The sequence below is a fragment of the Triplophysa dalaica genome, chromosome 25, assembly GCF_015846415.1.
Source record: "Triplophysa dalaica isolate WHDGS20190420 chromosome 25, ASM1584641v1, whole genome shotgun sequence".
In the NCBI taxonomy this organism is placed as follows: Eukaryota; Metazoa; Chordata; class Actinopteri; order Cypriniformes; family Nemacheilidae; genus Triplophysa; species Triplophysa dalaica.
In genome coordinates this window covers 4832581-4860052 of record NC_079566.1, presented here as the reverse complement: position 1 = coordinate 4860052, position 27472 = coordinate 4832581, and the positions used below count along the sequence as shown (strand labels likewise).

Sequence of the window (27472 nt, the reverse complement as noted above, 5' to 3'; positions counted from 1 at the left end):
GTGCTATTTTGGTATTGAGAGGATAAACTTCTCTAAGGAATCATTCAGTTATTCTCATTGCAGAGAATTTTTAAATGACATATTTTCCACTTTCTCACGTTTTTTTCTGCTGTGTTTTTAATTCTTCTTTATTTCTGTGAAAGTTCTTTTTGCCTATGATTTTCTCACACTGATGGGTCTGCGGGGTCGTACACAGAGTTTGCTGAATGGCCTGATACAGGCTCAAAAGGTCCCTTTGGAAAGCATAACATTATGACGACTTTATAAAATTAGTTGCAAAACGATGCAAAAAATAAGCCACTTAAACTGTTAAGGTCAGACTGAAACAAGTAGAGACTTAAATGCCAGAAACTCATGAGTAGTGCTGAGATTTCTCAGAACGATACAAAGCACCAAGATCTGATGGACTTTCATAAATTTTAACTTTTTACATGTTTGGTTGTGGTGTATTGTAATTGCTCCTTGTTTCCTGGCTGTGACCCCAACGTTTTTTCATAGAGTGGAGAGAAAGTATTTTTGTTTATAGTTTATAATATATCAAACTCTATTACGTTTAATAAAAAAACTTAAAATAGCATGAGTCCTTTAACAGCCCATAGACAAATTAAGACTGGTTAAAAACAATTTTGATAATGTTTCAGTATTAGTTACTCATGCCATAGAGTTTGCAGTATGGAACCTGATGCTAGTATAAAATATTATATTGGACAAACATAAGACATCCAGTGCATTCTGAATAACTCACAATAACAAAGATTTCACCTGATAAACTTTCAGTATTTTATTCATTTGTACATCTCCATCCCCTTGTTCCCCTGAAAGTAAACATAATCATACAGATGATAAGTACTTCTAATATATATTTTGACAGTTTTACAGCCCCTGTACACGAGCATGGAGTTCATGGAGTTCACATCTACATCAGCAACATCAGTTTCTTTGTCCGAGAACCAAGAACAAGCATATATGGGATGGGGTGCCGAGAGAGATAAAGTGAGATAGAGAGAGGGTAGGGTTTGGGTTAACAGACATGGAATAAAGGCATATACAGAAGCAGCTCCATCAGGATCAACTATGTACAATACAAACCATTCATAAAATTAGGCTCTAAGATATAGAATTCATTACATTACAGTGTATTATAAGTGACAATGAGCAAGCCCACCCGCCATTCCTGGATCTATCCAGGAACAATCCAGAATTATTACAGTACAGCTTTTCTTTTTATTAGGTAGAAAACATGCCTGCAGTTAAGGCCTGCTTGTAACCGTCAGAACAAAGCCGCTCTCGCCATAAATATATCACTTTATCTTTGGGTCTCACTCGGGCTTTTGTCTGGGAGAAATAATTCAGGAACGTGTGGCGTCCACGGCTGTTTTAAAGTTTGCAGGGGAGGAAACATTAAAATTCTGATGGCAAAAAATTCTCCCGCAACCTTGAGGCAAACTACTGGCTAAACAAAAAAAGTCACGTCTACACTTGTGGCCTCTGGCAGTTCTAAGAAACACATAATTACTTGAACAAAGAAACTAATTCAACAAAAGAAAACAAGCACTTGCACTAGGACGATTCTAAAGGAAATGTGAAAATTACAGGACACAATGTCGAAATCTGCTACTCCCTCAATTGTGGGTTTTCTTATAAGCAACAGCCCAGTAATACAACAATAACCTAAAATTAACCTAAAATATAAACAATAAGTTAAACAGAATTCAATTATTAATGAAAACTAGCGCCAAACAATGAATGACTCCAAATGAATAACAAATTGGTGGGATTTGTGCAAATAGCCAAATTCAGTTTTTTCCGAGTTTGTTTGAAATCATCCGGGCCATGTGAGCGTGGAACAGTTTAGGGAACATGTATTCATCATGGATGGGGGAGAGTGCTCCATCCTTTGCTTCTTTTGGTCCTTCACATGGCGGCATCAGCAGCGACCATCAGCCAGAAGGGAAATAAGGAGTATCGCTGTGGTAGTTATAATCTGGGCAGACTTTCTGGACTAGCTTGTAGTCGGTGCTGTAGAAGGAGATGTAAATGCAAATCACTTTGAAAGGCTTCGAGCAGAGCCAGGACACGTGGCTCTGCGTCTGCTCCTGGTAACATGTCTTGGACGGGTCGAAGTTGCAGAGCGTGTTCTTGGAGCCCTTCTCGACCTTCTCGTATTCGATGCGGCAGTTGAAGGACTTGGAATCCTTGGCGTCGATGACCGACTGCTGCGCCGTCAAATCAAACTCCACGATTTTGGTGGGCGGGACAAGGCTGACGGACACGTTGCCCTGACCTGTGGAGTTATGGCGGAAGTAGACGCTGAAGGTGCCATTGCCGTGGTCGACGATCTTTCCGGTGATCAGAAGGTTGAGTTTAACTGTTTTGATGTTGGAGTGGAAATCTCCCCAGCCAAACATTTTCTTAAACTTGCCGGTCTTGACCATCGGCCGCCGTTTGGCTCTCGGTTTGGAGTCCTGCGAGTCGGTGGTGTTCCTCAGCCAGTCCCACAGATCCTGTTCAGAGTAAGGCTCCGGAGCGTCATAGTGCAGGTCCAGGGCTGTTGCGTTTTCCTTCCCGTGTAGAGTCTGTGATAGAAGCCGACTGATGGACAAGTCCTTACTGCTTTCTGTCCATATGTGCTTTAGTGTCGACTTGGGGCTTCCTGATTTGAGCAGTTCCGACTTCCCCGGAATGGAACCTTGGGCACTTGAAACCTGAAAGCGAAATCAAGATGATGTTAGGTTATGTGTTAAAATGTTAATGCACAACAAATGAGCGTTTTATTTAATGCTTCATGACAGAAAAGAGAATTAGGTGGATGTTACTCTTTGATTCAGGAGATATTGACCACTCAACCACACGCAATCATGTAGTCTCCCACTAAACAGGCACATCAAATGGATTTGGGAGGGGAAAAGATAATCGATCAAGCCTGCAAGCTTCAATTTGGAACGGTGCTAGATGACAGGACCCTTCTGGGAAATGAAACGGAGCGTGGCAAATGAGAAAAAGAATACAGCGATCAAACTCGCAACGCCATTGTCCTGCGACTCCTCCCCGACCGCACAATGTCGAGGAGGAAACCTCCGCCGCTCTCCCTGATAATAAAAGTCAGTATTCTTTGAGTAAAAAGCAGACTATTAACCAGCCAGTGCTCCTTGAATTGATGATTGATGAGGCACTGGGTTTTCTCCATTTAGTGTCGATGAGTGGAATTAGGTTCATACAGGGCCTGGCGGAGCTACGTGACATTGATTGCCTGATTTCTACTGTAAGACCTGACAGCAGATCCGTCTTGCGGTGGTTTTGCATCTCGAGGGTTGCCCCTGGGATCGATAGTTAGAAAATAAGGTCTCGCTACCAATCACGCTGACCCTTTGGACAGAATTGCCTCACAGCACGTGCGAGCGTAAGGCCGATGCAGGTCCGTTTTAAACACAGCGTCGGGTGAGGGAGCGGGGCCGCACGGCTCACTTAAAGATTTCACATTGCGAAACCGAAAGGTAATCGATAGCGGAGTGTTAAGAGTGTTTCAAAATGCAAATGAAGAGAGGTTTAACTTAAAATCCTTGGGATTGCTGGAAATCTTGTGGACTAGATCTCAGGACTCACGTTGAAGGGATAGTTCACACAAAAATGAAAAATCTTTTAGCAATATTTCCTCGTGTCATTCCAAACCTGTATGACTTTCTTTCTAGAGCAGAACACAAAAGAAATTATTTTGAAGAATGTTGGTGACCAAACAACATTGGACTCTATTGACATCCACTGTATGGACCCAAAAACAATTTCTCAAAATATCTTCTTTAGTGTTACACAGAAGAGACATACAGATTTTGAATGACATGAAATTTTAACCCAAAAAAATTCAGTAAGTCCTTATGCAATTCACAGAGGTGTGCGAAACATGCACCTTTACCTGTCGCCAAGCACACACACTTCATAATGATGAAGAGCCTTAGGGAAAGAGTTTAAATATGTTTCAGACTAATGCAGATCAATTAGTCTTCCTCATGTGTGGAGTAAGAGAGCAGTCAGGCCTTGACCCATACTAAAGCACAAGTAATATGTTTTGCACTCTGGGAACATGATTAAAGACAGAGTTATTATTTATTTATGGCTCATTAAAGAAGAGGCAATGCAAACAGGCCAAGGCTGAGCACGTTTCAAGAAGTTATTTTATGTGACGCTCACTGCAGCTTGACCGAATGGGAGGGCTTCTCACATTGATAAATGAGTCTTTATGGTGTGGTTATCAGAGCTTGTTTTAACCAAATGCTGAGGGAAAAACTTCCTTTCCTCTTTATGTATTCATCATGGTTATTTGCTCTCTCCTGAATAAAGCAAAACTGCAATGACAAAATATTATCAAACTTTGGTTCTGGTCTTGTGTCTCACACAAAAGTTTTCATATTGGCCTCAGAAGGCTTGGAATTGGAAGTGGTACAAACTATATTTATTGTGCTTTTTTCTAATAAGTGTGGTCATAAATGTTCCTTTTAAACCAAAGTTAATGTAAATTACAGAAAATAAAAAGAACAGCATGCATGTTTGCTTAGAAAGGTCGGATGCGACCAAGGGTGCATGAATAAAGACATCATTCGGTTACATAAGAGGGTCTGTTAACTCAATTCGTTTAATTTCATCACTCTCATTTAATTTCACACCTGTACCAATTTCTTTCTTCTGCAGAACACAAAAGATGGCATTTTGAAGAATGTTGGTAACCTAACAACACTGGACCCCATTGAGTGCCAGTGTATGGACACAAAACAGCTGAGACATTTCTCTAAGCATCTTCCTCCGTGGTCCACAGAAGCAATTCAAATAAACTAACAATGACCATGTTTTATTTTTGGGTGAACTATCCCTTTAAGGTTCTGTTTGGTAACATTAGTAATTGTTAGATAGTGTTACCTAGCTTTTTCTTTTTAATATTAACTACTAATGCATAATACTACCCTGAATAATTTTTGTTATATTAAATAAAACCCTAATGCCCCCTAAAAAAGGCTAAGCTGTTTATCGTACTTCATTCTAACGTCTAGTCTTTGCACTGCTGGCTTACTCAAAAAGCTCACTCACAGACAGCTACACACTGGCCTGGAGTCAGTTCTCCTGGGCATCAAACCTGCGCACATAGCGGATGTCTAAACGTTACCCGTGGCCTGTCCAGCCTGTCTTTCCATGGTGGGCGTGGATCCAGCTCGCCTGCTGGAGCTTTATGGAGCCAGCTGCACTGCTCACCTGAGGCAACAGTGCATCTGGTAAACACATTCGGGGGGAAGTACGGCCAAGCCCTTCCCTCCTCACCCGCTGACAGCCAGCCAGGCAGGCGCAAACAGCTGGGCTCCCCTAGGCGCTACACCACATCAGGTCAGCAAGAGCAGGATTGGACAGTTTGTGTGCATGGTGTGGATCTTAATGAGTCTGAATACTTTAAAAACTTCAGTGAAGTTTGATATAATCCTATAAGAGAACTGTAAGAGAACTGATCCAACTTTGGTCAATACTGACAGGCTTTAAAAATGGAAGTATTGCAGGACAGACTGTTCACCTTATCATAAGAGCTAACAACTGGAAGAGTAAAAGTCATGGATTTGATTCCAAAGGGAACAAACATGCTGATAAAATGTATTGACTGAATAAACTCTAAGTTGCTTTATATAAAAGTTTCTGCCAAATAAATAAATGTAAAAAATAAATGAGGATCATTGCTTCGCACTGAACACATTTACACAGAGATGTCGAGACAGTCTCATGTAAGTGATGCAGAGTTGATTTTTTGAAGGTGCCAAATATCATATTTTTTGTGAATTTCAAAAAGTCATGGCGTACAAATGTGTGACAGATTTTAATTGAAAATTACACTCTGCAAAATAGCAAATAAAAAATGTAGCGAGCAGTTCGACACCACTGACCGCATTTAACCTTGAAGTCCGCGCTATATGGCTGCTCTCCCGACAGCAAGATGCTTGTCTAGCATAAAGAGCGAGATTTTGTTGGTAATAAATGATAGGAGATTATATAGAATAATTACACATGCTTACTCTCAAAATGTAATTACGTTATTGCAGCACATTTGTGTTTCCATTTGAATGTTAATTTGCTCTAATTAAAGTATAAATATGCATCAATATATCAACTACAGTGAACTGGTGTTGTTTTTACTTTATTGACACATTGATTGCATTGACAGTTGATTTAGTAAGTTACTCATAACAATATAGCATTTTACAACAAATGTCCACTTCTTTTCTATAGTTACAAGCAGTTTCTCTTAAAAGGACACAGTAGTTAACCTACAAATAAGAAATTCTATCATTTACTCGCCCTCTTGTCATTTCAAACCTGAATGACTTTTTTCTCCCGCAAAACACAAAAGAAGTTATTTGATACCCATTGACTTGTAGTGATTTTGTGTCTATGCAATAGAAGTTAATGGCTACGGAAGTTTGATTTCCAACCTTCTTCAAAATATCTTCTTTTGTGCTCTACAGAAGAAAGAAAGTCATACAGGTTTGAATGATAAGAGAAACACCTATAATATTAAAATGAGCAGAGAAAAAAGATATAACTAGTAGAGAAAAGACACCAGTGACCCTGAGCTCACACTACACCGCTTACTTTATCTCAGAAATACATTGAAAACAAAATTATTAAAACCCGATAAAGATCCTAACATCCTTCCGACATAAACATTCCATTGAAAAAAAGCTCTTATCAATAAAACCCTTAAGTCGAGGCCAAAACCTCAAACAGTATGCCTTAAAAAGTCCGGTGCATCATTTTGGTTAACCACCCAAATAACATTTAGAGCCTGCCTGGGAGATGAGATAAAACGGTGCATATCTACTTACATTAAAGCAATTCTCTTCCACCCAATATCTAGACGCTAATATTAAGTTCCCCCATACCGAGAGAAATGAACAGGAAAACAGCAAAAATGAAGACGGATTTCGAGCGAATCCACTTCTGCAAACAAAGCATTCGCAGGCTCTGCTAACCCCCTTCCACGCTGCCTGCCGCGTGAGTTTGGCTTGGAGGAGTTTGAAGCGTGGCACAGGCCTATTAGCGACATAACTAAGCACCGTGCTTTAGGACGGGCCGTTGGGGCCGAGACACGAGAGGCTTGCTGCAAGTGTTGGACAGCTGCTAAGCAGCCCTGTTATATCAGGCTGTGACCATGCACTAGAACCACCTAATGGTGTTGTAAGAAGGCTGTTAGACGCACCATTAAAGCGGCCTTTCACGCTCGCTGTGTATATCAGCGAGTGGTTTTGTAACAATGTACATGGGCTCCCCTGATACACTGGTAAAGAAGATAGTTTGAAATAGGATGGTAACAGAACAGCAGAGCATCCCATTCTGCATACCATGTAGATATATTCTTAAAGGGACAGTTCACCCATTTATTTATTAACATATGACTATTTTATCTGTGGAATACAAAAAAGATATTTTGAGACATGTCTCAGTGGTTTTGTAAACCCCACGATGGAAGTCAATGGCAATCAATGTTGTTCGGTTACCAACGTTCTTCAAAATATATTTTGTGTTCTGCTGAAGAAAGAAAATCCTACAGGTTTGAAATGACGCGAGGGTGAGTAAATGATGACATAATTTTCATGTTTGGGTGAACTATCGCTTTAGCAATGCAAAGATGTCTCCCAATTCTTACAGATCATTTAAGTCTTAAAGGCACAGTAGCACAGTAATGAATACGGGTCGAAAATAGGACTGCAATGCTAATTGGTGCACGATAGCTTTACATTATTTTATATAACTAGATTTTATGTGAGAGAAAAGTTACAAAAGTGTGGAACAGTACAGTGAAACTAACAGGAGTGCAGTTTAATACAGTATGTAAACAATGCAATTTTATTTAAGCGCTTATTTACATATAAGTCTTAAAGGGAAACTTCTTCACCCAAAAAAATGACAATTCTGTCATCATTTACTCACCTTCTAGTTGTTCCAAATCTGTATAAAGGTCTTTGTTCTGGTTAACACAGAGAAAGATATTTGGAAGAATGCTTATAACCAGACAGATTTTGCCCCCCATCGACTACCATAGTAGAAAAAAATACAATGGTAGTCAAAAGTGCCCCAGAACTGTTTGCTGTCCTACATTCTTCAAAATGTCTTCTTTTGTGTTCAACAGAACAAAGAAATGACACAGTATTTTTTCCTATATAGGAGTCAATAGGGGCCAGATCTGTTAGGTTATAAGCATTCTTCCAAATATAATTTTCTGTGTTCATCAGAACAAAGAAATGTATACAGATATGGAAAAACTTGAAGGTAAAAATGTAATTGATGACAGAATTTTCATTTTTGGGTCAAGCATCCCATTACAGGTAGTGAAAACCGCCAGAGCTGGTAGAAAGTGGTCCTATGAACATTTTGTACTTCAAGAAACACATTTGATGGACTTAAAATGTAAAAGCTGAAATGTTATAAAAGTATAAAACGTGGTTTCTCTGAAACCCTCAAAATGTAAATCTGCCTTCATCGCAATAGTTTTATTCCCAAGAAGGAACCCACAGTCCTCTTCCTGAGCAATGCAGATTTTTATTGAGCCAACTGCACTGCTCAGCGCTTATATTTACTGTGGAAATCTTGAGACTAATGTGGCCTGAGGCTCCATAAATCAAAGCAGGCTTCCCTTTGTCAGCATCGCAGATGGCCCCGCCGCCCAATCACCCCAATTAAGAGCCGAGAAAGCGAGAGAGGAGAACACAGACGCAGCAAGACGAAGAGAGGAAAACCGAGTGTGCTAGAAGAGAGAGAGAGAGAGAGAGAGAGAGAGGAAGAGAGGGAGGAAGAGAGGGCACCTGTCTCGCTGTCATATTCGGGGGGCCTCCTCTGATCAGTGATTCGGGGCCTTCCTCTTAGCCACTACAGCGCAGAATTAATGATGGCAAACAAAAGCCAGCGCGACTCTCCTCACAGCTATTTGCGGGAGACTTCGCTCTCTACCGCTTTCCCTCTGAACTAATCCTCAATGTCACACTTAATGAGATTTTAGGCTGGAATAATAAACTGAAGCTGTGCTGCTCTTCTCCAAATGATTTTTTCTTTTTTTCAGACCTGGATCTATACTGTGCCATTAGACACCTGCGGTAGCTACATGTGCAGGAGACAGACGGGTTGTGTTGAGAGGGTAATTGTTTGTAAGGTGCATGATGGTAAAGGGCAGAGATTTTTGTATATTTATTATTTGGAAACCATATCAAAGTATTTCCGAAAACTAAAATGATGATTGTGAGGCACTGGTGCTTTCAAACAGAAGTGATGTGAATTGAATACATCATTTGCTGTGTGCCTGGGTGTGTTTAACAAATGAAATGATGTCACATCCTGTATGTCCCTCTGACACTTACCCATTGGCAGCTGTAAAAATAGTTGCAAAAAAGCCAAATATTGTGTAAAATGATGTTCATGAATATAAAAGAACAGAAAAAATACATTAAGGCATCTCCGCTTTGAAAAAAACATTTTCTATTTTCTATTGGCTTGTATTGATGTGCTACTGATATTTTATACACCCTGATTTGCAATATACCGGTAGTGACCATAAAAGAGATGAACAACGTGAACAATTCTTGTTCCTCTGTAGTAAAATGAAAAACTGTGGAGTTGCGAGCTCAAGGTCCCGACCATTACTCTCACAAACTCAATCGCAAACAAACAAATCATGTCTGACTCGTCACACCCCAATTTTGTAACATCTTATAAAAGAACTTGTAAAAGAACATACATCAGCGTTATAAGAAGTAACGAAAATGATGGAAAGAATCTAAAAAAAAATTTTTTTTGAAGTGCTATTTGTGTAGTGTAAAGATATTTTTTAGCCTGAAGTCCCATTTGAAAAGGGCTGGGTTACTGACCTATACTCCAGTCAGACACCAGGGGGCGATCGAATTGCTTTGGCTTAATCTTTCATGACGTTTGATGCACAACTGGTTTGGACAATAATCGTGATATTTAAAACATGATTAACAATTTTGTCATAATACTACACTTGTGATAATATTGTGCTCAGCACTCACTCAACTTTATTTTAAGACTCACAATGGTTACCAACTCTTTCTCTCTGCTACCCAACACTTGTTGTATATTAAGTGTAATGTATTGGCAAAAAAAGAAGAGAAAACACAAAATAAACAAAATTGATAATACATCGATAATACATCGACAGCATAAGTCTGTTTTCCTCATGAGGACTCTTGGCTGGTCTCACAACATACAGGATGTCAAGCCATACACAGGTGCATATCCACATACACAAAATGAATGATCTCTCCGAGAAGAACAGGAGGCTTCACATTTCAGAAAATGTCAGATTTTTGTATAGTGAAGTGTATTTAGAAGTGTGTGTTTCTTCTTATCGGTTGGAGTGGTAAGAGGGTTCAAGAGTCAGGTAAAGAGGAACGCTCTCCGGGGGCCGCCATTATAATGCACGCTCGTCCCTCAAAATCAAATTAAGCCTGTAATCCAATAAACTGCCATTTCTGCTGCAAGTGACCCCACAGGACCTCATTTCAAATCCGTGACAAGCTTTAATCAATATGATTTAGGGGTTGAGGACACAAATAATTCGGGCGAGGAGAAACTAGGCGGCGTTTCGATGCTGTCTCTATACTGCGGAATGCGTGGAAGCGTTTTACAGACGGCCTGTTGTGTGCTACAGTGCTGCATTGATTTGGGGATGTAATGTGATAAGCAAGTCAAGTGAGAGAGAGAGAGAGAGAGAGAGGGAGAGGGAGAGGGAGAGGGAAAGAGAGAGAGAGGTGTGTAAAAAAGACAGAAGCAGCTATCATGAGATCCCCTCGAGGGATATTTAACTGAAAGTCAGATCAATATGCTCGTGTCTATTGGACCGGGCCATTGACAGGGCTACTTACAGTTTACAGTATCTGCCAGTGCTACTTTAACCTGACGACAGCTCTTCGCGCTCTGATAAAAACAGCCCGGTCTCATCTCACTCTCATCTGTTCTGTGACAGGTAAAGCAGAAGCAATCATTTCTAGCTAATGCTATTGGCTTTCCTGATAGAAGGCTCATGCTTTATTTGCTCATGTAAACATTATGAATACACAATGCAATCACTGATGTTTGGGTTAGATCTGTATAATTTTCATTTTTTTGAACTGTACTCGGAGCAATATGATTAAAATTTAAATGAACAGCACACCGAAAAATATACATTTGAGACGGGGCCAGATTGGCCCTGTCAGTTTCATTTTCACCATGTAACTTTGTGTAGAGAATACATAACTACATACAGCAAAATAAAATGGTCTAAATGTGATGCTTCAACTATTATGGTTGAAATATTTGAAAAAATCTACATAGCCTGTATATACCAAACTACAATTGAAATGATGAATGCCATTTAATTATTAAAATGTTGACTTACAAAGATAAAGCATGTCAGTCATGGACACTTGAAAAGCTGTGAGTAAAAACCAAGATTGTTCCATCAAATATAAATTTGAAGTTAAGAGAAATAATTTGTATTGTGTTGTTTAAAATGAATGTGATCTTGTTTTTCTTGCTGTACTCAAGGTTAAAAAATGTTTAAAGCATTTTTTGTTATTTTCACTAGATTGTCCAGTTTTCTTTTTCTGCAAAACGGCTTTAATTAGGAATTTGAGAGCAATGTAGTTTAAAGAATGAAAACAAAATTATAGATTTACCTAAACACCTGTTTATATTTATATAAATTAATAAATATATAAATATTAACCTTTTGATTTGTAGAATGTGCTGAAATGAAATTTGTTTTATAGACAAAAAATATAATTGTGAAAAAATATCACATTGTTTTGAAACGTTTTTTTAAATGGATACCTTTTACAACATAATGAGGAAAAACAGCCAACAGGAACTTGGAATAAATTAGAACTCCTTCAATACTCTTTAACAAACATTTCAGGGTGAGACCTCAAAAAAGCTCCTTCATAAAATTCTAGGAAAATGTGACAATGTTTTCAATTGTTATTTTGGTTACTATTATTCTAAATGGTAAAACAATAAAACATATTAATCAATAATAATAATATAAATAAATAATGATGATAATATTATTATTATGCATAATATTATGGTAATAATAATGAAAATAACCTATCTACAGTATACTTCAGAGACATGTGATTTATCTAATAGCCTATATTACTAATATATATATATATATATATATATATATTATATACTATGTAATAACCTACAGTGTATAGCATTCAAATCTTTTTTATATCTTTGCATTGAAATTTCAGGAATTGATTTAAAAAATAAAGTGTGAACTGAAAACTAATGACAGCACATGCTTAACATGAATTAAGTGCATCAGCAAAAAGAAACAGTCAAAGCTAGCAATAATGGAAGTCCTTTTACAGAATATTAACTAAGTACCACAAAAATACTGCATTGACAAAGCTCTTCTGCTCTTTGGAAACCTCTTGCATCCAAGAGCAATGTAAAAAAAACCTGATACGATATTAAGGACCATCTTCCTATCCATTGCCTCTATAGAATTTCCCACAGTTTACATCTGGAGAAAGCCAGAGGTTGTATTCAACCCATGACGTCTGTTGTCCGCTTGTAAAACACAGTGGGGGATCTAAAATCAAAGATCGCTCTGCGTGGTCATAGACCGACCAATGAACATGAGGCAGTTTTACAGTACCCTGTTGTGAAAACACTGCTTTCACATAACAATCTCATATTCTTGGATGATAACACCCACATATTCTCCAGAGTGGTCTCATGAACACTGTGATAAAGTGAAGCATCTCCCATGGTGCCTCCAATCACCCCATCTGAATATTATTGAACATTTATGGGATGTTTTGTAACGTAAAGCACAAAATAAAAAGAAATAGAGCATTTCCTTATTGGTCACCAGCTCAATATCTGACTCATTGCATTATGGCATATCTTGTATTTCATACAGTACATGGCCAAAAAAACATGTTCATTTTAAAATACAAATCACTGTAAACACATCATAATATCTTGTTGATTATGAAGCGACTACATTCACTTTACATGTAATTATAACAATACCGTTCAGAAATATGGCCACTTTATTGCATTTATTGTCATCTGTAATAATCATCTATTTTAATTCATTTAAACAATCGAAGAACAAAGTATTTATTACTTTTTTTGTATTCCTAACTTTCGAGTACTTTTTTAAAGAACAAGAGTGCTCTCCGGAAAGATAAAAAATGAATTCATCTTCTAAAAGAAATAACATTAAGCAAGGTAAAAATAATTCACAAGGTGCTTGCTTTAAAAGAAGCCAATAATCTACAAAGGCGCTCGTGATAAACACTTTAGCAATTTCACACAAGTCACACCAGAGGAGCCATCCCCCCAAAAAAAACTCCCTAATGAAATTTAAGCAATCCTGAGACAGCCGAGCTTATCATTTCCCTTCAATTACCCTCTGCTAAATTGCTTTCCATTCAAAGCATGTTGCCCGATTGCACCTCTTTAAACAGAACACAGTCTGAAGTTCACTTTCAACGGCTCTAGAGAACCTGACTGCTTCTTTGCTCAGGTTCATAGATATTAACAGCATGAAAGACTTCACATAATAAAGCCTCCCGAAAGAGAGATACACGAGACACTGTAGGCTAAACAAAGCCGGGCACATTTATGCATGCAAAAACATATACATTTCACAATATTTCTTTAGTGAAAGACCTCTTTCACCATTAAGAAGTTAGTTTGAAAAAGAATACCACATGCAAAAGGTTCAGTTTTAAATCTTGCCCAAGAAAGCTGATGGTGTGATAAGACTTCAGCATCCAGAGAGGATGTTTTACATATGGTTATGTTGACTATCTACTGTCCTGATTCATGCCACATCTAACAGACACACTTTTCTTATTTATGCAGAAGAGCACAGTATTCATATATTGGTCTTTAAAAAAATGAACAAGTAGTGCTTGAGTGGCTTGAGTGAAGTGTATTCACAATGTTTTTCAGGGACTGTTTTAGCTTACTGACACTTTAAAAAATGCTGGGCTATTTTCAACCCAGCACTGGGTCAAAAACGAGACAAACCCAACCGCTGGGATAAAGTATCCCAGAAAATGTTGACCCAACAATGGGTTAAAACAAACCAGCATTTTGGGATGGAACAACCCAGCATGGATTCATTTATAACCTAACGGTTGGGTTAAAAAATAACCCAGCATTGTTTAGACTGCATACAGTTTTCATATCAGACCATTTGAATACCACTTTGACTTATGTAATATTGTATACATATAGTATACAATTATCTTTTAATACTACTAAATACACTTTTACATTAAACATTTTACTATACCAATACTCATAATATTTTGACTGTACTTCTTGCACATTTGACACTGGTCAGTGTTAATTTCAGACAATGCTTTATCATCGTGTTTCTTTAACTTATGAACAAGTACATAACGACACATTTCTTTAAAAAGTCGAGCATGCTCAGCAAGAGCTGTTAACTACAAAGTAATATTCTTTAAAGTGGCTGAACCTTGACAGGAAGAGTTTAAAACAGAACTCCCATGATGCACCATAGGTACAAGAATTCATAAATGGCCAGCTGACTGACTTTATGGGCTATTTAGTAATAAGTGATTCTTATTCTCTCTCCTTCTCTCACATAGCCTAAACACAAACAGATGCAGAGAAAGAGAGCAAGAATGTGTGTTCATGTGTGTGTGTGTGCGATTGAGAATGCAGGAGAGAGGGGAAGCAGAAAAGATTAATTCAAAATGACTTGCTTTTGCTGTGGAGCAGGAAAGCAGCAGCATTACAAATGAAAGTGGATTTTGTATGCTAGATTTAACCTTAAATGGTTTCGCCACGCGCTGCTATCATCTCTGACAATTTCACAGGGAGGGCCAACGCCTAGCCTCCATTCTTCCGATAGGAAATGTTATTCTCCATAGACAAATTTCCCTCATGTACACGTCCTTAATAGCACTTAACAGGTGACCCCCATTCTTCAGCTACTACTCCGTAATAAAAGAGGAAAAACGTCTTGAACAGCAGTAGGTAGCCTATTTTATACCTCCTGAGCATTGAATTCACACTGTGTATTGGGGCGTCTATGTTGTGAGTGCTTGTTAACATATTAAAGACATTGGTTTTTGTTACTTTAGTCCAATGGTGCTAAATTTGATCTAATATAAAAAAAATACATATTATATCCAGTTTAGTCCGTCAGCAACTAGCTGTGGAAAAGCCACGCAATCTCCTTAATTTCAACGGAGATTCGGCGAATTCCGGAAACATTAGCGACAGTGAGCGTGGGCGACAGAAAGTGGGCGTGTCCAGCGACAGGAGTCAAGCGACAAAGTTTAGAATTGTTCAACTTTATGCAAATGATGAGTGACTTTAGCGAGCGACAACCAATGGGAATAAAGCACCGGAGCTCACATCAGAGCCATTGTGAGAGAGAGTTCTGCCAACGGAAGTCCAAAACGCTGGAGCGTCACTTGATTCATGGATCCTTCAGATAGTTCCAGGAGTTAATGTTTTCTCTTTGAATGCTTTATTTCTTTCATTTTTTATTCATAAAATGGCTTTCGTCTATAAATTGGTTAGAAGTTTACCTCAGTTGGTCTGTTTAGTCGCAGCTCCATGCGTAACAAGTTACTTCCGGGAACTATTGTGAGCCTTGTCACGTGATTTATGGAGCCTTCAGATAGTTGCAGGAAGTTATGTTTTCTATTTAATTGCTTTATTTCTTTAATTTTTTATTCATTAAGTGGCTTTCGTCTTTAAATGGGTTAGAAGTTTACCTCTGTTGGTCCGTTTAGTCGTAGCTCCATGCGTTACTAGTGACTTCCGGGAACTATTGAAACTGTGAAAAAACTCTTCCATGGAGTCAACGTAGAAGACGCGACTCTCTCTATCAATGGCTCTGGCTCACGTCATCCGTCTCTTGTCAGTCACTGGAGAGTTTGTTCGAACTGTTATTAGGACAAACAAAGCTAGGAACGCATTTTAACAATCTCATAGCAAGAGACAAGCGTCACAGCGACAAAGGGGCATTATACAAGCTGTTTGTTTTCTAACCAATTGGAGCCAGTTTTTACAACACTTAAACCACAATTTGACCTCTAAAAATGGTTTAAATAAATACAATACAGCTCTAAATTGTGTGTTTGTTCTAATAAACAATTTAATAAACAAAACAAAAATGTAAGTAATTCATCACACATAGATGATATAAAATACAAATTATTGTTCCAAATAAAAAAAGAGGGAACACGATGTCTCGTTCACCTTGTACACACAGTATCATTAACATAAAGTCAAACTCAAAATCATGTCTGCTTTTGTCTGTCATGTTCCCTGTGGTGATCTCCGATTTTTACATGCTCACTGAATATTTTGGAGGGTGTGTGTATGTGTGTGTCAAGTGGAGATTATGAGACTAATTTCTGAAACCTCCTTCTGGGTTTTCCAGGGCTCTGATTACTATGTATTACTTGCAGAGACTCACTGTCCCATTGCTCTAATGCACTTTCACAGACTAATAGCACATCAAAGTAAAGCCTGAAGTTACTCCAGCACGTAGAGACCTGACGTTCTCCATCCTACCGGAGGACATCATCCGATTTTCCCTGCATTTCTGTGATTTATCGGTAGTGGTCGAGCATATTTGCACATTTGTAATAACGACTGTATAAAATTTGGTTTTACTGAACATAAACAATAAAGGAATATTGGTATATTTATTATTTATAATATTTGTTTGGTACAAGCAATGTTTTCTATCTCTCTCACACATGCAGACACACACTTTATTAAATATTATCCAAGCAGGGCGAACATTAAAGATCTCTCAAATCCTTATCTGATGTGAAGATAGTAAAGCCAAAAAGAGATTAACTTGAAGGAGACTGTGTGCTGTAAACTAGTGTTGACCCTAGAGTATACGTCTCCATTCGCTCAGTATGTGAGATTTAAGATTAAAGGATGCATTTGTGCTGTCTATTAAAATCCTATAGGCCACAAACACATTCAATTAACCCACAGGCTGTTAGTTTTATAGTCTGAGCAATTAAATGAAAACATTGAACAGTTTTCACTTTTCTGAACAGAATAAGGAAGGGAAAATAGTAAGAAGAGCAGACAAGAGAGCGGTTGAAGTAAAGCCATGTGAAAAGACAATGGGATACAAAATCCAGGTTGTCACATAAAACATTTTTTTAATCTTTGCTAAATACATGTACAAATATTACTGTTGTATTGCGTTAAGGGAATATGAACTTGTTTTCTTTGCAGTATTTGAGGATGGAAAAAATACAGAGTTCTGTTATTTTGACCGGTTTCTTTATTTTCTGCAAATAAATGCAAATAGAAACAATATTTTTAGGTGAAATTTGGTAAAAATATTGTGGTAATTGTTCTCAGAATGAAACAAAAATTGTAATTTTCCCCTTAACATATACTGTAGCTATAACTAGGACATTTTAATATCAGACAAACTCATTTTGAAATGGTCTCTTATAGCCTTGATTTTAATAGCTACAAATTCATATATTTTTCTTTTTGTGTCTCTTTTCTTCAAATAAATAGGTTATTTTTTAGTGATTTTATTCAGTTATATCAGAAAATCTAAAAGCATTCACTTTTCATCCCCTGTGATATTGACTTTAAAGGGATAGTTCACCCAAAAATGAAAATTCTGTCATCATTAACTCAACCTCTTGTCATTTCAAACCTGTATGACTTTTCTCCTTCCGTAAAACACAAAAAAAAGATACTTTGAAAAATGTTGTTGGCTTCATTCACTTGCATTGGTCATACAATAGGAGTGAACGGGGTCCAGTGCTATTTAGGAACATTTTTCACAATATAAAAAAATATGTTTTTGTTCTGTGCGAGAAAGAAAGTCATAAAGGTTTGAAATGACAAGAGGCTGAGTACAATTAAAATTTTGGGGTGAAATATCGCTTTAAAACAGCTATTTCGTATTTTATCTATCTGACACGTAGTCTAGGAGTCATAAACCAATGTTAAGCAAATCATAAAACTCCATAAAACTTACATCTACCCAAAACGCCTTCATTTGCATCACACCACATGGCTGTGAAACATTGTCAGGGAGACAATCACATTTTAAACAGAGCCTTCTGTCATCTACGTTTCACAAAATAATGTGTCTTCCAGTACAATCAAATTAAATCAAACCGAGTAGAATTGAATGACACTGAATAAAATTTTGCCAGGACAGGGGAGCAAAACACATCATAGCATGTCACCCATTCAGGTTGTGAGTGGCGCTGTCAGTCACCGCACAAGAGTCCACGCTCTCTCTTTATTTCTCTCACTCTCTCTCTCTCTCTCTCTCTCTCTCTCTCGTTCTCTCGCTCTCACACATAGACACCTGCTTCTATTCTATAGCAGTCTCCCACAGGACCATGGTAAGGAGAATCCTGCTTACCTGTCTCTCTCTGTCTGAGAGGCCACTGCTTTGGGGCAACGCTAATGTTTTAAGTAATGGCTTTTGAGAGCTGACAGATCGGAGGTGCTCGAGCCGCTCTCGGAGAACAGAGCACATCCATCACCTCGCTGTAATGCGCTCAGCCTTCAGTCACTGTCACAGGCAATGCTATCGGCTTTAGAAGAACCATGAAATATTCTGACTTTTACGCAGCATCCATGGCAACCTCACATGTCTATTAATTACAGGGATTTTACTCTGTGTAGTTGAGATGACTTTGGGATTAACAAAAGTAATGTATGATCTTTGTCGTGTCATTTGTTAAAGATCAGCTCAGGTCATGGGGAGAAGAGGTCTTTTGGTTCCCACAAGAAGCAACTTAAGTTGGAGTATAAAATCAATATACGAACAGAACCATTAGTTTTGAAGTAGGAAGCATGTTATATTCTTAGGTTTTTATGAAAACTATTTAATTATTAAAATATTGCACTGTAATAAAAATCCTAAAGGGGCGTGTTCAGTCTAAAACTATTTTTATTTTGGTTAAATTGCTTTATTGTTGTTTAAACTTTCTTCTTCTTTGTCTGACCTATTTTTTACAACTGCTAGATTTCAGATCACATTAAAAACACAAAGTAATAGTTGTCGAAAAAAACTAAATTATCCTTCTGGAAATGATTCTGTTTCCGTTTGATGTGCTTCTCATAATAACTCTGCAAACTTTTGACTAATCTCTTATTTTTGTATATAAAAAAAGACGACATACTGGCATATTAGTCATTGTAGTGTTCACACATTTACACACACACATTCCCTTTCACACAGATCTACTAGACTGTGAGAGTTTAAATCTCTGAATTTAATGAAGTGAATAGGGTAGAAGCATAAAAAAACATGAAACATGAAAAATGATAAAGGCAGAATACAGCATAATACAAAACACTGGATTGTTCTTTCATCAGCCTTAAAGGGACAGTTCACCCAAAAATAAAAATTCTGTCATCATTTACTCACCCTTGAGTTGTTCCAAATCTGTGGTTTTCCAAAGATATTTCGAAGAATTCTGTAACCCAACAGTTCTTGACCACCTTTAACTACCATAGTGGGATTAATTGGTTAAAAAGGCCCAGAACTGTTTCCCAAATGCTTTTTTTGTGTTTAACAAAACAAATAAATTTGTAAAGCAATTTTTCCTACGGTAGTAAATGGTGGCCAAGAACTGTTAGGTTTAAAGCATTCTTCCAAATATATTTCTCTGTGTGCATCAGAACAAAGACATTTAGACTGATTTGGCACAACTCAAGGGTGAGTAAATGATGACAGAATTTAAATTTTTGTGTGAACTGTCCCTTTAACCCAAGTGTTGGTCACTATTATTTTTAAGTCATGTTGCCTTCATCGTCCAAATTAGCATGTCTTTCTTTCTCCATTTCAAGGATTTTTCTAGACACCTTGTGCTGGCTGTATACCCACATTGGGTGATGAGTGATTGTGATTCTGAAAATCAATAAAATAAAAAATGAAATCTAGCAGACCCCAGCCATGTAATGGAATGCTGCCATTCACAACAAGAAGAATGATAAGCCCTCTGATTGGTCGGTTCCTGTTTAGCAGTCATGAACAGTTCCCGTGCACTTGCCACACGCAATGCTGTCCGTCTCAAGCTCAAGTTTCAACCTCTGTATAACTACACAGTTCAAAAATAAGAAATTATTGTGTGTTGTATAATGTATTGATTGACAGACTCAAAACTAATTTCAATAGAAGAAATATAAATGGGGCTTTTGAAAATAAACCAGGTCCTCCCTACACACACACACATTAAACATACAGATAGACTGCAGTTATTAGCATATGCGGTGGAGTGGTGAGCCACCTAATGCAGGATAGCGATTGAAGCAGACAAAGTGTGGCTTTGTGTCAAATCTATTGAATTTGGTCCATGCAGTACAGTTGTTTTGAACACATGCCATGTAATTAAGTTCATTAATTCCACAAAGACGACAAAAGCGAACGTGTTGTCCAAGTTTACCGTGTCTAAATCTTAGGAGCCTTATTACTGTAAGCATCTATGGCAGCTTGTTATATGTACATCAGCAGCAGGTTTGTGTTGACAGACTGATGATGTTAAAACAAAAGGGGTGCATGCTCATGAACTCAGAGTTGCAAATCTCTTAGAAAAATCTAAGTACCGAGAATGTAAAGATTTACAAAATCAGTCAGATACAAAAGGCCTGTTCAATTACGAGGTTGCCTGTTACTTATTATACCTGGAAAAATGTGTATTAGATACTAGAAATACTAGCAAATGTTGATCAAAATGGACAGTTCTTAAAGGAATAGTTCACCCAAAAAAAAATTCTGTCTTCATTTATCTTTCAAAACTTGTGTGACTCTTGCCTCTGTGGAACACAAAATAATATTTTGAGAAAGGTTTTGTGTCCATCCATACACTGGAAATCAATGGGGGCCAATAGCGTTTTTGTTTACCAACGTTCTTCAAAATATATTACTTTGTGTTATGCATATGAACACAAAAGTCATACAGGAGACTGACTTCCTTGTATTTTCGTTGGAAGTCATACATTTGAGATGACAAGACGGTGAGTAAATGATGAAAAAATAATAATTTTGGGCATTTTTCAAATTTTTCCATTGTGCTCACATGTTGGTGCGTTTGAGCAGCTCTGATATATCTACGTGAAAAGTGCAAAAAGACATGATTTTGCTGAATGATTATTAGAAAGTAGAGTGTTTTTAGAAGGAGTGAGTCTATTACTTTGATTGAGTTTTCTGATTAAGGGTGATCAATATCTGAACAAAAGGCTCCTTTTCTCCCCGTGTAAACTATTTGAAGAATGGTATATTTTAACGCTTTTAAAATGATAGTTCATTCAGTACTTATTAGAATGAACGAGAAATATTATATTCCTCCTAAAACAGATTAAATAGCTTGAATTGATTAGTTCTGATGACTATATTGACCTCATTGTGGAAAGTAAAACCTTACAAGAAGTTAAGTTTGCCAAGCGAAAAATAAATGAAAAAATAAAACCTAATACAAGCCAAAATATAAACCGAAAAATAGCCCACATTTAGAAATGCAGCAAACATACATTTGCAAAAACAATCACATGCTTGCATGTTAAGACCATCTCCAACCATTCCAACTTGAACTTGTGACAGTGCTCCACCTGTAGGCAGAGATGGGTAATACTTTAAAAGACAATGATTGAAAGTTAGTAAACTATGGCCAGCAACCTAGAGTAATAATTGTCATCCACCAACAAAATCGTCATTCCATCCATTGAATGCAATAACTGAAATAGCAGAAGCATAAAGGACTTTTCCATCGCTTCCTGTTCCAGTTTTTAGGATCGCTGTTTTAGAGCAATTTTACCATGCAGGAGATAGTCCATGAAAACCAAAACACCAACTTAACGTGCTTTTATCTATTACGAAAACACCTCCTTTTTCCAAGCCTAAATTCGGTGCCACGACTACGAATCTGCTTCTCATCTCTTTGGGACATGATTGCAGACGTGTATCCAAACACAGTCTGGAAGTGCTGTTGGTGTAATCCATCACCATTGTTGTCTGACTGACGTTTATGGCTCAGAGATTTCGCTTTCATCTCTCTAATTCCAGCCTCTTTAATGCATGAAAGAAACTTCAGAGTCCCATAGCATTTTAAGATAGAAGGGAGGTAGGCTGGGGTTATCTGGTCCTTCCTGCTTCTCCGGAGGCTTTGCATGGAGTATTTAGAAATGTTCCTTTAACCACACACGTCTCTACGGGGATGGGATTTGAGAGAATGCTTCTATATATATAGTGAAACGGGGAAAATTGCCCATTGGGTTGAGGCTCGGGTCAGTCTAGGGTATAATTTTCCAGATCCACAGCCCTTCTGGGGTTGCGTCCGGCGATGACCTCTGACCTGTGTAGGTGACTGAAATTCAGCAGCAGTTTTGGGAAGAGAAGAGCACAGACTGTGGTAATAAATCAAACCAACCTTGTCCTGTCTCCACCCAATTATATGTCCTTAGCTTGACACTGCGTGCATGTGTACGCGTATGCGTGCGTCTGTGACTGTGTGTGGAGAGTCAGAGGATGAAAGAGTTTCTAAATGAAACTTGCAAGCGATTGTGCGTGCCGGGTAAACACTAAACAAACATTTAGTTTTAAATAACTTTATGTATTGGTAAACAAAAACTTGACATAGATATTACAATGAATATTGCCTAGTCCACAACAACATTTCAAGGGATAGTTCACACAAAAATAAAAAATTCTCCCATTATTTATTTCCTTTGCATGAGTCAAATCGTGTAAATGATTCTTTCTTCTGTGCAACACTAGAAGATATTTTGAGAAATGTTTCTGTTCATACCATGGAAGTCAATGGGGGCCAATGTTGTTTGGTTACCAATATTCTTCAAAATAAAGGTCATACAGGTTTTGAATAACATGGGGTGAATGAATGATAAAAAATGTTTTTGGGTGAACTGTCCCTTCAAGTAATACTAGACTGGAAAAATAAAAGTCGTATGAACTTGCTATTCAAGACACCAAAAAAACCCACATCCTCCACCGTAGCTAATGCTTTCCAAATGAGTTCATTCTCAGCCATTCTTTCTCATCAACCGATAAGGATTTTCTATTCATTCACAGCCATCAAAAACGATGAGCACGCTATAGGAAAAAAGCAGCGGTTTGCGCTGTGGAGGGTGTTGTTAGAAAGCTGCATTTTACAAGGCTTTCGAGCAACACCCTTTGCACAGGTGTAGCACCACGGATCCACTTGCTAAATAAAGGGCACCTTGAGACGTCAATCCTACAAAGACATAACATCAGTCACCGGCCCCCGTGCAGCTATCAGCACTCACACACAGACATGAATGCACAAGTGCACTCTTCTACAAAGCCCAGCGGAGCTCACAGGGTCACATATGCCTGTCTAATCACGTTAGGGTTTCCAAAAGGATCACAGGTCAATGATAGTGTAAATCATGCAGTGTTCAATGCATTTTAGTTGGCAGTTGCATTTTTAGCTCATCTTGGTGGCGATCGTTGCAGAACGTGTTGGAATTTAGTTTCTCCAATTATCTACTGCAGAACTGCTGATGGTACCATTACCTACAGAGATGCATTAACATAATGCAGATGTCCTTAACTGCAATATGAAGACACTTCATGAAACCCACAGAGTTGGGATAAATGGACTGTAGCACTGATGTGAACACAAGTCTATTAAACAATGAATGTGTGTTTGCGCGCACCATGGGAGGACGGTTGATTGTGTTGCTTTGCACACTAACTATACAGCCCTGGGATCTCAGACCTCACGGTTCCTTTTTATCACTTTAGAGCTTAACATCAATCAGCCTTAACTCACTCACCCCATCCGCGTCCACATAAAATCATGGCTTATCCTGGGATTGAGCGGGTGGGGGGTACCAAACATGCACATCAACTAAGACACCAATTTAACAGGAACCACATTCGTATGCATATAATAAGTACAGACATTGCCTGTGAACTAGAGAACACACTAATGATGGTCGCCAGTTCAGTTGAGTTATGACTTTTTTTCAACCTATGTTTTGTCAGAACAGAACAATCTTGATTGTATCAGTTAAGTTGTTATTCATTTAAAGGACCTCATGAGGGCAGTTAAACTGCATTTCTTTTTAACCTATTTAAAGTGACTGACAGCCCATGTGTCATAATGTCTCCTCCGGGGCTCAGTTCAGCTGATTTAAGAGCATTCTAGTGGTTTCTGAAGCATAGATGAGATTTAATGGACTAAGAGCCGTGGAATTTTACTTGAACCATTTCACGCCATCTTCACCAATCATTAGACACAATTGGGTTAGTTCGGACCTTGACCATAGCTTTCCACTGGAGTCTTAAATGGAGTGGATGTAGCTGGCTGAGCAGCTACTAAAACACAATCATCGAGGGTAAAAAAACACCTGAGAAATTGAAGATTATTCCATACCCTAGATTATTTAGGGTGAGTTTGTGCTGGATACATCTGTATCTAGAACGCATCATATGCGCATTTAACATGAAACATGAAGTGCTCTGCTGATTCATGTTTGGAGAAACTAAAACTCAGGGAATTTGGGTGTTTAAAATATATACATACATAACTCAGTCTGCCCAATTACAAGCTGCCAAAAAACGATCTGCAAATTTATTTTAAGATATTTGTAGTATGATATTAACATGTATACCCTACTAAGAAAATGTTATAAAACTGTATCTACATTTAAATAAAGACATAAGCAAAAACCTCGATCTACAAGATAATAGAAAAACACCTGTGCGCATGATGTATATAAAGACGCGCTGCGTTTGGTGCGCTCATTGGAGCAGTGCGGTTAGTCGGGTTGGCTGGCGCACAGGCGCTCCGTTGTTCCGCCTTTATCGGGGTCATGGCGAACCAGCACAGACAAGAGGCTTAAGTTCTGACAAGAGACTTACAAGAGAAATACAGTATCCAAGTTCAACTCTAATCCTCGTAGGTGCGGATAGGCCTAGCAGATGAAGTCTTTTTACACACGAATTAAACATCTGCGTGTGTGTGTTTTAGCGTCAACATGTTTCGCCATTGAGTGAATAAAGAACACTTTAGAAAATTCGTTTAGTAGTTATTCACAGAAAAGGAAAACTGAGCAATTTCAGTTTGAGAATTTTGTTTTACGGCTTTGCTTATAAGAAGACAATTGCGCCTTTCACACTCTCCAAAATGTTACAAGAGATGCAAGATAAATTAGCCTATGAATATATAAACAGATATGGACATGTGTGTGTCGTTTGCAAAAGACAGCCGAGGTTAATAAAGGTGAAGTAAAATAAAGGTGTTTTTTTCTTGTTTCGCAGACGAGAACATGAACCTACTTTTAGTGATGTCCGTAGCTCTACTCCGAAACAGTGACAGTAAGCAATATATAAAGTGAACAAAATTTAACTAAATATTATAAATGAATTCAAATATAAATCCACATACAATAAAGCAAGCTGAGCGAAGATAATTGAATTGAATGCGACAGGGCTTTCGGACTGCGCTGTCCATGGTGATGAAGTGTCTTATGGAAAACAGGGAACTCGCAGGTCCCCAAAATTCTGCGCGTTACTGTTCTGGCCTCTGTAAAATTCATTACATTAAAAAAGCATGACCACAACGCATAAGAATCTACTATGCTTCTATACAGTACTTTTGTTAAGTGGTTACAACATGCATACGCTTTTAAATATGTTGATATCTATTTTGAAATCATGAACCATAAAAACATCAACATATCTCCGATTACATTCATACAATAATTTAAAAGGTAGGATATTTTAAAAAATATGAAACTGAAATATACGCTGGGTCAGCCAGATTGATATGAGATAAATGTATGTCTTGTAACACGCTTTGAAATGTTACTAACCAAAAAGGTGGAGTTAAAAAGGTTATAGTTCGTTACTTTACATGCTGCGAATGTATTATTTGAAAACGTAATTAAGTTTAGTTTTTATAAACAGTTTATAAATAATAGGACAAAATAATTTCTAACGAAAAGCATAATGCAGATTTAAGGAACAAATAAAGTATACCCTAAAATAAATTTCCTAGAGTGGGACGTTTAAAGTGGCCTAGTATGTTTCAGACATTTAAGTAATGTAACTTTTTCTTTAATGTTTAAGCATCGTCCTGTGTACATATACGCGAGCTGTCTAAAAATAAGAAAAATAAAAACTTGGAAAAATAAGTTAGAATGATATTATTATAATGTTAAATGTATCCCTTTTATTGAAAAATCCTCTATTATCTTCTAAACAAACATGTAGCCTTCGTCTAACGTGCATGTTCATAAATAAATACAAAAGTGAAATGTCCTCCATCGAGGTTTAGTTATTTGTATTTGTTTATTTGTTTTAGTTAAATATTTAGTTTCATCTAACTGAATCGGTCATCTTAATTTGATTCCTCTGTAAAATCAAGCCGTAATAGTCTTTATACTTTTAATACTTTTTTTAATAAAGCGATTGTTGATTTGTAGAAAAAAAGTAGTTTGTTCTAGACATGTGGGTCCATGTTTTCAATCATCGGCCCCGAATAGTAAAAATCAAAGGCACTCTCATCTGGCCAAAAGACCGTCACTGCGCTTTCATTTACTCGCCTATTTTCATTTATTTTGGCGCCCCCACGAGGTCAAATCCTAAAACAGCTCGTGTGTCCCTTTCGAGAGATACCTTCAGAGGCTGAGGATGGGTCGTCCGCGCACAAGACGGATTTTATAAATAAAATCACAACTCGAATATAGTCCTTTAGTAAGCTCACGTCATCCGAGGCTGTTTCACATTTAATTACAATCGAAACGTGAAGTATTACAAACAACACTTAATAGAACAATTCATAAAAAGTTATTTTTATTACCCTGATATGATCAAAATTCATCCTGCTGCAAGATCTTTGGTTTCCTTGTGTTATTCTAAAGTGCCACATTTTTCAATATAAAAATGACAGCAACGTTTCCAGACTCACGATCGTATTTCGTTTGTAAATTCTGGTCGCAAATTGACAAAAAGGACACTTACCAGGTAGACCGCCGGAGTGAGGAGAAAGACGGCACACCAACACGTCGCCCGCATCCTCCCTTATCTCAAACTTCCACTAATTTCCCTGCGCTGTTTCTCTTGTCTGTAAGGAACATAGATCCACCCGGTATCCGCTTTAGACCTTTAGCCTAGGCAAAAATGACACTATAGACCCCATGATCACAGAATAGGCTTTAAACTTGACAGATAAGGGAGGGTGAGCAAATTAACGATTACATAGGCATTAATCCAGACAAGGAGTGAAGCACAGTCATATTTCATTGAGGTGTCGTGGGAGATGCTCGATGGTCTCGCTGCCTGGAGGGGCTGCGGCGTTAGTCCTCTTTGTAAAAAGGACAGAGGCTTTTCACTAGCGCGCTGTCACTCAGCGGTGGCTTTATATCGCGCGCGTAGAGCCAC

At 37.9% G+C, this 27472-nt stretch overlaps 1 protein-coding gene across 1 annotated transcript; it reads right to left on the bottom strand.

The window, feature by feature from the left end:
• Window positions 1-768: 768 nt before the first annotated feature.
• Window positions 769-27472, bottom strand: nxph1 (neurexophilin 1). The gene is made up of 2 exons (XM_056741427.1): window positions 27053-27472; window positions 769-2705 (listed from the first exon to the last, which is right to left on the bottom strand). Exons 1-2 carry the CDS (start codon window positions 27104-27106, stop codon window positions 1941-1943), a joined length of 819 nt encoding a protein of 272 aa, XP_056597405.1. The 5' UTR covers window positions 27107-27472; the 3' UTR covers window positions 769-1940.